Genomic DNA, 12,361 nt, shown 5'->3' with positions numbered 1-12,361 from the left:
ACGTTTAATACTGGGGTTCTTATTGTTTTGTTATGATTATTATTATTATCTATTTCATATCACCATGCTGCATTGTGGGATTGTTGAGAGATGGCGGCAGCTTGGGGAAGGCTATAATCCAGCAGTGGATTGACCATGGCTGATGATGATGGTGATATCCAACGGGTAACTTTCATTTAAATAAACGTTCTTTAAAGAACGTGCAGGAGCATCGTCCGATGCTCCATGATGGCTCCCCCTCCTCCCCCGCTTCCCAGGGGGGAGGCCTGCTAAAAGCAGCAGCACTTAGCAATGGCTACGTTTTCACGTGAGTCCTATTAAAGGGAAATGAAATGTTGTTCTGAGATATCAAGTACCAGGGCCCTTCCCTGACCTGGCATGACACGCTGCTGACTGAAGCGATTCCAAGAGGTTGATTCTTCACCCCATGACACTACTCTGATAACATTTGTAATTAAATATCCATGCACTAAAAATAAGTGACTGTAACTTAAAACGACCACACATTTGTAAAATGCACAATTGGCTTTGCTCGGTAAGCCGGGGTTTAGATGCTCAGATGGTCCGATAAAGAAAACATATAATGAATAATAACTTTAAAAAGTCTTCTTGGTTCTTTCGGTAAAGTCAACTAGAAGGGAAGGAATAAAATAATTAAAATAAAACATAATAAAATAATTCTCACGACGTTTCGGCCACAACGCAAGCAGCCGTCCTCAGGTGAAGACCAGGTTTGTCGGGGAGACAGCGTCTTCCCTTCTACGTGACTTTACCGAAATAACCAAGAAGATGAATGCCTGCAGTCACGAAAGCTTTAAATCGAAATTTAACTTTAAAAAGCTTTCCATTTGCACATTCGTCTTAGTGGGCATAGGGCACGTGACCTTTGGCCACACTTGCCCTCACCACCCCAAAATCCCAGGGTACAGAAGTTATCAGCAGAGATTAAAATGGCGACTCTGGCAGCCTGTGAATAATCTCAAATGTTTAAGCACTTAACCCTGGGAAAGATGAAAGGTCGTTCCAGTAACCTGCGGGAATTAAAAGATGCCGTTACATAATTAAGCAACTGCAAGCGCTTTGAAGATCTTGCAGGACGTGCGATCCCATGATGTTATTGCAAGTTGCTCTCACGTGAAAACGTAGCCATTGTTAAGCGCTGCGTTTAGCAGGCCTCCCCCTGGGAAGCGGGGGTGGAGCCATCATCGTGGCTGTTTTCAGGACCCGTAATTTTGAGGCGTTGTGAGAGAGAACGGAGACCCTGAAGGTGTAATGGACTACCGGTCGTGGCAGGTTACTCGTGAGGCTGATGGGACTGAAGTGGGACAGTCCTAGTTTTGTCCCTGATTCTGGATATGTATGTATGTATGTTGATCTTCTTTCGCACCGTTCGTAGCCAACCGTTCTAATCTTAGGTGCGGGTCGAAGGACAACAAACTAAACACAAAAAGCGGTCCTAGAGAAATTACTTTTAAATCTGGATTTAAAATTGCAAAGCTCCAGTGGCTTCCTAATATCACAATGAAGAGTGTTCGAGACCGCCGCAAAAGCGCATCTGAAAGCACACGATGCAGTGACGGTCTTTGTTTGATGGTTAGACAAAGAATAATGTGTTAAGACGGGTAGTGTGTCTTTGCTTGTGTCAGTGAGAATAGATTCGTATGGCACAGAATTCAGCTTCGCAATGGACATTTTAAATGCAAGAGCAGATTTCAAATGTCAGAGTTAACATGATGCCATTAAAGTTGTTTTGCCCCCATTTATATTGAAAGGTGACCCACACGGTGATCCTGGTGGATTTTGTGGATGTCAATTTTCAAGATGACAACAATGATTTTGAAGGGAAATGGTGATTATTATAATTGAGCATTATGCCGACAATCACCAGTGCTTATAAGGATGATGGTGATGACACTGATCTTGGCGATGGCCATTAAATCACAATTGATGTTGATCACGATGACGATTGAGTTATATATTTTTTTTATAATAATAAAATAACTTGGTGAGAAGGCATTCTTTATGATAAATGTGACAACCCAAGTGTGAACTCAATGACGACGACGAGGTGGAGGTGACGAGGTGGAGGTGACGACGTGGAGGTGACGAGATGGAGGTGACGAGGTGGAGGTGACGACGTGAAGGTGACGAGGTGGAGGTGACGTGGAGGTGACGAGATGGAGGTGACGAGGTGGAGGTGACGAGGTGGAGGTGACGACGTGGAGGTGACGAGGTGGAGGTGACGACGTGGAGGTGACGAGGTGGAGGTGACGAGGTGGAGGTGACGAGGTGGAGGTGACGAGATGGAGGTGACGACGTGGAGGTGACGAGATGGAGGTGACGAGGTGAAGGTGACGACGTGGAGGTGACGAGGTGGAGGTGACGAGGTGGAGGTGACGAGGTGGAGGTGACGACGTGGAGGTGACGAGGTGAAGGTGACGAGATGGAGGTGACGAGGTGAAGGTGACGAGGTGGAGGTGACGAGGTGGAGGTGACGACGTGGAGGTGACGAGGTGGAGGTGACGACGTGGAGGTGACGAGTGGGAGGTGACGAGGTGGAGGTGATGACAATGGAGGTGACGACGTGGAGGTGACGACGTGGAGGAGATCGCGTGGACCTCACCTCTTTGTTGGAGCTCTCGACGAAGGTTCCACCGAACATGGCCGACATCCAGTCGCAGCTCGAGATGAGGATCGGCTTGTGTGCTGGCACGCTTCCATCCTCCACACGAAACGTGACGTCTGTTCCACAGAACAACAACAAATGCAACAACCACAACAAATGGCACAAATCGGGACATTGTTGTATCGATTGATAGCGTTAAGTGGATTTGACTATTATACAAAGTAACTCATATCTACTCTGCCACTACAAATACAGTTCGCCATATGCTAAATAACTGGACCTTATGTTTAAGCTAATGTTGAAAAGTCACGTAGAAAATAAAAGAAAATAATAATAGAATACGACGTTTCGGTTGCAACACAAGCAACCATCATCAGGTAAGAATGAATGATAAAACACAGACACAGAAACAACACAGGCAGACACACATACAGAGAGAGACACACACAAAGAAACAACGAGCGAGACACACACCAAGATAAAACACAGACACAGCAACAGCATAGTCTTGGTGTGTGTCTTTGTGTGTGTGTCTCTCTGCATGTTGTCTGCCTATGTTGTTTCTGTGTCTGTGTTTCCTTGGTGTGTGTCACGCTCGGTGTGTCTTTGTGTGTGTGTCTCTCTGCATGCGTGTCTACCTGTGTTGTTTCCGTGTCTGTGTTTCCTTGGTGTGTCACGCTCGGTGTGTCTGTGTGTTTCTATCTCTGCATGTGTGTCTGCCTGTGTTGTTTCCATGTCTTTGTTTTATCATTCATTCTTACCTGATGGTGGTTGCTTGTGTTGCCACCTAAACGTCGTATTCTATTATTATTGTATTTTCTACGTGACTTTACCGAAAGAACCAAAGAGTAATTCCTGCAGTCACGAAAGCTTCGAATCTATGATAATTGTTTTTTTACCCTTTTATCTGGCAACAAAACTGACACTTTTTTACAAGGAGTCATGTTTGCATTGACCACAATACCTGCGGCCAGAATGCAAACAAAAAACACAACGCTGATAATGTATGCACTGTCCTTGAAATTGATTGGTCCACACCTGTGACAGCTTTTCTTCATATTTTGCTACTGGCAAAGGAGGTTCCAATGGTGCTTCAAATCAAGTTGAAAAGACATTTACGTAATTGTTGTTGCGATGTTGGATGGCCTAGCTGTGACTGTTCACAGTCACCACTTATAATCACTTATTGGGAGGATGACAATTGTTAATTCCGCATGCTGGATATCAAAACTCTATCTGCGCCGCTGTAAATGTTGATTTCTTCACATGACGGATAAAGATGGCCAATGATATTTAGATATAAAGAACCACTGTCCCCTGTGATAGCAATGTGGAACCTTTTTCAAAACTGGTTCAGGCTGCGAAAAGACATGAGACTGCCCAATATTAAAATAAAATAATAAAAACAGACTTTTGAATTGTAACGTTTGTCCGGTCTTTACTGTTATAAAGATCTCCTATGTGTCATGTTACGGGAGACAATAGCATTTGGACAACATTGGTGAATATGGTAAAAGAGACATTCAACGCGAGTGAAGACTGGAGTTCAATAAAAAAAATCCTGCATTAAATGAAAGTGGCAACTTGCACAAAATCAGCGGCAGCTACTAAAAACCAGCCACTTCACGCAACTCTCAGCTCGCTCGCGTTATAAACCAAGTGCACACTTTTCCTTCCCAATGCCAACTCCACAATGGCTCTAAACCAGTGGTCCTTAACCTTGACTGCAGCCGGCACCCTTTTGGTTCTCAGAAAGGGCATCTCGCACCCCCAGGGGGTGCGTGCAACATCTGTTTAGAGCAGAATCACTGCTCTAAACGGATGTTGCGCATTTGTACTAATTCCACAGAAAATGATGATGCAATGGCAATTTAAGAAGATGGAAAAAAAAACCTCACAGAGAGGGTTTCATCAATCCGAGGGAACCACGTTTATAGTTTAACGGGCGCAGCGTCCTGACACCGAACAGTGTCACGCGAGGCCATGAGCTGTCCGTTATCATCAAAGTCCTGCTATTTCTCACTCGAGGAATGGCAGTGAAAGGATATTTCAGCCTAAGCCGACACCAAATTCACACCGGACACAAAGGGCCCACTGGGTTGCTAGATTCACAAGCCAATCATGTTGAGCTTTCGAAAGCGGCCTTGTAAAATGAAACAGTTTTTCTCACACTGTGTGTGATTTTCAGAACCTTTATTTAGACCGGAGGAATCCGACTAGTTAGGGAATCTTACAATCCAGCCATTTGTATGCTGTTAATTAATTGACGTACCATATCCTATACAGTATTCATGTTGGTATCAGAAAAAAAACTACACATTCCTAGCAAATGTAAATAGACAATTAACGCCACTTTAGTCGCACAGTAAAGCCTTTGAAAGTCAGTCTAATAATAATAAAAACAATAGTTTCAATTTATAATGCACACATTATTCGCTCACTCTCGAAGAGAGAGGCGTGGTGAATCACAGACGAGTGGGAAGGCTGCCAGGTGCTGAGTTGGCATCAATAATTTCCCAAGCTCTGAGTTCCTCAATATGTGAAGATGCTTTCATTCATAATAAATATTTTTGGGTTAGATTGCATAAATATAAATGTGTCGTTAACCCACCACCACCTGACACAGCCAATGAGTAAGGTTTGTCATGTGAACAACACGTGCCAATTAGCTATTAGTTCAGCACATCGGTGTGATGGCCAGTAAACCCACAACATTAACAATTGAATATGACGTTTCGCTGGCCATTGCAACCAGCTTCATCAGGCGATTTTCCAGAATTCCGAAGAAGTATTCCTGCTTCCGCTCTTAAATAGAGCACAGTAGATAACCCAAAAACCTTTATTATGAATAATATTGGTCGCGAAAGCCTACGTGTTAAGATGTTTTCAGCCAATTTGTTTATATGTTGGAGGAAACCAGAGCACCCGGGGAAAAAACCCACACATGCACATTCTGTCCCATGCAGATGGAACAGATGGAGTCCACGTTTGCTGAACCGCCCTCTCTTGGCAAGTCTGGTGGTCCACCAAGCCCTCAGTGGCTCCACAGTGATGGATTTTACTAAAGGCCACGTGTGGAGCCAACACTGCCAGCCAGCTACGTGGAGAGAGCCTTCCTGGTGATGGGGGATTGCGTATTGCAGCAATTTCTTTTTTAATGACATATAGCTTGAATTAATACCTAACACTTACATTTAATCAACACTTGATATCTATCCGCTAACTAATAACTACCATTAACTAAATATCTCGAATGTAATGACACTTAAAAAAACATTACAATAGTTTGAGCGGTGTCACCATCAGAGATGGCTCACGAGATATCATGACTGTGAAGAAGGCAACGATCTTCTTCCTGTTAAGTATTTGCCGTGTAAGTACTGTATCATATTAATATTTTATAAACTATAAAAAAAATTATTACAATACATAATATGTATACATTTTTTTTATGAAAGTAACGGACTCAGAAAATGAATGCAATGTACAACATATGAATGCATAAAAACGTACACACGTGAATTTTTGTCAGCGTACTCAGTAATCTGTGATATGATTGTAGAATTAAGGAATGCATGGCACAAGCAGAGCGCACTTTCAAACGATTGCATCAGCCTGCCATGAGGTCTTAAGGTTGCAGCCCTTTGGCCGTTAATATCTTTGCACATCAATACCTTTCAATTAAATTCAATATGTTTTAATAAAAAATATATATTACTGATATCATAATTCTGTATCATTTCACGCTCAGCTTATTTCAGACAGGAACTGTACAAGCCAATTTATTTTGACTGTCTTTTAACATGAATAATTTTTTTTCAGGCAGCCTTTCCATAATAACCTAAATTCTGGCTAACCCGTGTGCATATACTGTGTGCCTGTATAGAACACAGAAACATCACATACATTATAATGTAGCTCGCTGGAAACCCCAGCTACTGAAAAGTGAATGTAACAGCCTTTCGCAGCAACAGGGCTCAGATGAACCTATCACATACAACATGTACACATTGAAAGACATCGAACTTATGCATGGCAATTCCAAGCATTATAGTGAGCTACGGAATCGATACTTATAGACTGAATCAATTCAACGTTACAGGCCAAGGTTATATAGTTGGCAACTGCGTCACTGCATCGCGCTTTCAGGTGCGCTTCTGCGGCCGTCTGGAACGCTCTTCCTTCCGATATTACGAAGCCACTGGAGCAACGCACCTTAAAATGATCTGGATTGAAAATTTAATTTAATTTAGAACCGCTTCTTGTGTTTAGTTTGTTGTCCTTCCCCCCGCACCTCCGATTAGCACGGTTGGCTACGTACGGCGCGAAAGAAATTCAACATACGTACACATACATACAAGGTTGCAATCGGCAGCTCTCAACAGAGAGGGCGGCGAGGAGGGGTGCCGATGCATTGTGAATGTGATTGCATGGGGCTCTGGAGGGCACTCGGCGGTATTCTTTATAAACCCTCTCACCCTCTGCATGCCTCGCACCGGTTTTAGAAAAGCTCATTGTCGACTCAGACCCGAGGCCATGCGTCCAAGATGGGCCCAAGGTACTGAAGTGCACGCGGTACACACCGACGCGTGTAAGGGGAGCGGAGTGCTGTGCAATGTTACGTACCGCGGTGCTTTAACATTTGCAGTTATTAAAATGATTCACCACATTTACATTCAATGTTATTGACAGTGTATTCATTTGTAATGCATGTATTTTCAACTTGTTAATGCAATGCATTTACAGCTGAGATATCCGAGAAAGTAATCGATTTACCCGATTGCTCGACTATTCAGATTTCATGGCAATAGTTGGGGGGGGGGGGGGAATGTAACTTCGGCTCCCAGGTGTGCCACTGGATGGGAGGTGATGGCCGGGGGCTTGGCGATGCCACCGGCATCATCAGCCGCGTCACGCTGGGTGTGGCTTGTCGGGGGTTTCCCGCCTTCAGGAGGCGAGATGTTAGGGTGCTCGCTCTTTTTAAAGGGGTCCGTGTAATCGACCGCACATACGTACTCCAGTCGATTATGGGTTTCTTTGCTTGATTAATCAACTCAATCGATTAATTATCCCAACTCTAAAATAGACACGCGGATGGTACACCAGTGTGTAAATGTGATTTCTGTGCTCGTGTCCTGCCCCCAGCGTTTGCTTGTGGCATAATTTCCTTCTGAGATGCAATGTGCAAGCTTCTGCAAAACTCGCCTTTGCACCCTGTGCATGTAGAATTCCCGCCCTCTAGTGGAAATGTCTGATCACGACCGCAATTTGGATATTTTATCTAAGGAAGATTCACAATGTACTGTAATACAATTTGGATGTATACACCACAGCGTCTAAAAATGCAATGACAGCCCAACGTGCCGTACAAAACAGCGGGGCATGGGCATCCCTGGGGAGAAGAGATTATTCATAAATATATTTTGTAACGAGAAAGAAAAGAGTAATTGGAAAAGAGACATTGTGACTGCACAAAAATAGCAAAGCCTCTTAAGCCCTCTATAGAGATGATTAGAAAAAGTGGCGATGTAAATACAAGACGCAATTTGGGGGGGGGGGGGATTTTGGCCCCTCATTTCCAATCGCAGCAGGAAAAGTAGCAATGTGAATGAACGAGCAGTTACACGTGGAATTTGTTTAACTATTTTTTAAACCGAGTAAAGCCCCACTGAGCTAAGGAGCTCTAATCTCAAGGGTAACTCGGGCGGCAGACATCACCAACATATTCCATAATCACGGGTTAAAAAAAAGTAAATAGTATTCATGTTATAAAATTGCATTCGCACTTGAACCTCAGTCATTTTAATGGAGTCAATTTAAATAGCCAGATGGCAGATTGAAGATGCAAAGAGACTAAAATAGGTTCCAAAATTTGGGACAGCCACATTAAATAAGTTTTATCCAAATTGTGTGCAAATTCTGGGAAATATTAACAGGCAATCAGATGCACGTTACCAATCTTTAGGATTGTCCAATGGTAATAACAACGGGTCAGATCTATGGACTAGTAGCTGTGTAAATGAGAATAGCCATGCTGTGAAAATGTCTTCTTGCGTCCAAGGACATTTGCCCAGCCATGACACAGTGGAGGTCACAGTGATGTGTCCTCCCATATGGAGCATGCACTGCAAATATAATGGGGCTAGTTTTTTTTCTAGAAATCACATCTTTGTGAACCTGAACATTTTTTTTTCCAAATCAGCTGTTTTTGTACATTCATAATGTCTCTTTCTCAGACGTAAAAATAGTTTATATATAACATTTTTATTGAAATTGTGAAACCTTATTATAACGCTGCCGCTTTGTGCCTATTCCGGATACCAATCGTCCTGTCGAGAGCGCCTGATTTGCTGTACGTTCCCTCACAACATTGTCCCACATCAACCGTTCAATTTGGCTGATCCCCTCAAATACGTTCCAGTAAATCCTCTCGAAAATTGGTCACTCAAATGAGCTGGAATTCTGGGCGTGCTGGGAAGGATGCCATAAATAAATCCGAGTTTTAAAATTCAACCACAAACAGACATGAATTAAGCTGCGTTCCGTAAATCTTCTTGGAAATCCAGTGTATGAAATGCAAGATGTGCTTGTCGACATTACAAAGTATGTGTCGCCATTCCCTAACGTTGTAAGAATTACAATGAATGTGTGTTATATGCACTAGCAATTTTAAACATATATTCTTATCTGTTGCACGAAATTCTGAGAACATTTCCCCCTGTCCGCCTTGGCCTTGCCACGTGCTCATAGTCATCTCACTCTCTTTGGTTTTTCACATTTATTTAAAAAAAACAAATACATTCTTCAAGGTCAGCGAATCTCAGTCTTCCAAATCTACTTCAGAGGTGAGTAACCTTCTCAACAACGAGGTAGTACATTCTGTAATTGCACCACTCTTTCCTCGATTATCTTTATTCACAACAGATATTATTAAAATTGTGCTTTTGTACGTGATTCTGAATCGTCTTGATCTCCTCAGAAACACAGTATAATAATACTCATCATAATAATGGTGGCACCACAGCATTCTAAGCAGCTGTAGCAATTCCTAATTTTTGGCCGAAAATTAGATCCTGCGTGCAGATCCACGGTAGTGTCCTGCATTACAGCAGCCTTAGTCATTTTCTAAATGATTCTCCACGTATCAGAATGTGTATCAAAGACGACGATGTCTTGATGTATGCTAATACATAATTTATGATGACATCTGATATTGACGATAATGGCTGAAGGATGATGTTTTTTTCCCACCTGCCAGCGTCCCTTTAGCGAGAAACTCTTTGATGCGGTTTGCGCGACGGAGGTGGAAGGCTTTCGTAATCTCTTGGTTCATGAAGCCCTCGTCGTTCAGAAGGTTCGCCACCATCATGCGCAGGTCAAACACCTGCGGGCATTCGGGTGACAAAACGGCGACACGGGGCGTTACGCCCTGCGCAGAAGCACGCCAGAGCCACCGCAGAATTGATGGATGCTGCTGCTGCTGCGGTGTAATGCCTCGCGCACTTCGACTCACAATGAAGAGGTCACAATGCCGGTTCCATCTTCCGACGTGGCAGTTGAAAACAAATTAATTAAACCCCCCCCCCCCTCCCCGCATCTGTCCACCTAGCAGTGTAAATGGGATTATAGACTGCGTCGACCATGGCTGTAAATTAAATAATCAACTTAACGCCTGGGAGCCTGAGCTCTAGCAACGGAGCTACATCCTAGGCCTTAAATGAAATTGAACCTCGCACTAAATGCATTACGTGGTGTGGCGTGTGTGTGTCCAATCGCCACATTAGTTAAAGTGGCACGAGTGTTGGCAGTGCATCTCATTCATTCAGCCTCCGAATGGATTTTCATTATTGAACCTCTCCTCCGATGACATCAAGAGGGATTGGTGAAGGCTTTGGGGCCACACGCGTGATGGGAGTAAAACCTCTTCCTAACTCGACAACGTCACACCCCTGACACCCACACCAATAGCCTCACGCCTGCCCCTGATCCATCTCTGAGGTTGACACGAGACACTAATGGGCCATATGTAGCTACGGCGTCACAACGTTCACAGACTAAGGGCGCCTAATCCACTGACCTAATTCCCTTGGCAATGGTGGCGCGCAATTTAAGAAGCCCAGGTGTTTCCGACCTACTGAATAAGCCACCACAGTGTATTTCACAAGCCTCTGCAATTAGGGTGATGAATACACTTCCCATTAACTCATCTCAAACGTCATACATATTTGTAATCAATCACTTGTTGCAGAGCCTCAACTACTATGCGTTATGGTGTTATATTTACTTTTTGAGATTACCAAATCATATTAGCTGCAGACAAAAGATATAATAAATTGGTCTTCACCATCATTCTGGCGGGCTTAATGGTACACATCTGTAATCCAGCACCTTGGACGAGGACTCGGTAGATCACGAACAGTTGGGAGCCATCAACAAAAAGACACTGACCAGCTGCTCGGCAACGAAGTGCCTGCAGGATGCTTCTCTTTAACAAACAGCGCTGGAAACATCAGTGTGAAGGGATCGTCATTACCCGCTGTCTCATCCTGGCAAGGACACAAACCCCTTTCCTTGCTGAATAATTTAGCATAGATACCCGTATTGTCTGAGTGAACACTGAAATGTTTTGCAGAATTTAATAATGCAAGATACATCGCTGGTAAGGAATAACAAACAAAAAATCGATCAACGGAGTGATTTTGTGTACCCATTTATGCTGCTATGTGGACAGAGGAAGGGGGATTGTAGAACCTGGCCCATTGGTTCAACTGCCACACCGGGAAATGGAACTGGAACCCTCAGGATTGCCGTTACACCACAGCAGCGTCTGCCACGTAAACGTAAAATAAAACATGAATTCCAACCATTCTCAATCCCACGAAAGAATGAAGACCTCCCCACCACAAATTGGCAATGGAAGGTTTTGACCATACCGCAACTCGTACTGGGCGGTGTGGGAGAACAGAACCGGTTACAATATCACTCGCCACCGTCAGACGTGGCTGGGATTTGAACTTGGGTCGCCAGGCTCGTGGCGCGACGCGTGACCCACACAGTGTACCGCCGCTCCGCCCCCCGGCTAACGGACTGACGGGGCGAACGTTGAACCCGTTTAGGCGAGCGTCGAGGGGCGGAAACGATGCGGCTGGCGGGGGCCTTGCCTCGAGAGCCTCGGCGATGGCGGCGATCTGCATGAGCTGCTCCCTGCGCAGGCCCTCCTCGAGGCGTCCCGCGTACAGGTAGCGCAGCACAGCGCGCAGGGGGCCCACGCGCACCCCGCGGTCGGCCGTCACCACCGTGGCGAGCCGCCGGCGGCCCGTGCGCGCGTCCTCGGCCCACTCGAGGTGCACGCTGACGAAGCCGCGGCCCCAGCCCACGAGTGAGCGGGATGCCACCACCTGGGCGTGGAGATCGCTCGGTTAGCGCTCGTCGCGCACACAAAGTGCTTGCCACAGATGGACCGCGATCAATACCTTGTTAATCTCATCAAGCAGCGTAAACCGTCACGCTAACTCCGGTCATCCTCGCAGCAGCGGCGGCATTTGGCTGGCCGTCGCGCGCTTTCAGATGCGCTTCTGCGGCCGTCTGGAACGTTTTTCCGATATTAGGAAGCCACTGGAGCTACGCACTTTTAAATCTAGATTGATAACTAATTACTTTAAACTGCTTTTTGTGTTTAGTTTGCTGTCCTTCCTCGAACCTCCAATTAGCACGGTTAGTTATGTATGGTACGAA

At 44.8% G+C, this 12,361-nt stretch overlaps 1 protein-coding gene across 4 annotated transcripts in view; it reads right to left on the bottom strand.

Moving 5' to 3' along the window:
- The window catches only part of LOC144931566 (rho-related BTB domain-containing protein 2-like), a 92,239-nt gene that overhangs the window by 6,903 nt on the left and 72,975 nt on the right, over nt 1-12,361 (bottom strand). For all 4 annotated transcript variants that reach the window (XM_078855544.1, XM_078855545.1, XM_078855542.1 and 1 more), the window contains 3 exons: nt 11,788-12,024; nt 9,878-10,010; nt 2,624-2,742 (listed from right to left, as the gene is read on the bottom strand). In XM_078855544.1, the coding sequence (XP_078711670.1) occupies nt 2,624-2,742; nt 9,878-10,010; nt 11,788-12,024 (489 nt within the window). The remainder of the gene's footprint in view (nt 1-2,623; nt 2,743-9,877; nt 10,011-11,787; nt 12,025-12,361) is intronic.

The sequence above is a fragment of the Lampetra fluviatilis genome, chromosome 4 (genome assembly GCF_964198595.1).
Source record: "Lampetra fluviatilis chromosome 4, kcLamFluv1.1, whole genome shotgun sequence".
NCBI classification, from domain to species: domain Eukaryota; kingdom Metazoa; phylum Chordata; class Hyperoartia; order Petromyzontiformes; family Petromyzontidae; genus Lampetra; species Lampetra fluviatilis.
This window is presented reverse-complemented; position numbering and strand designations above follow the sequence as displayed.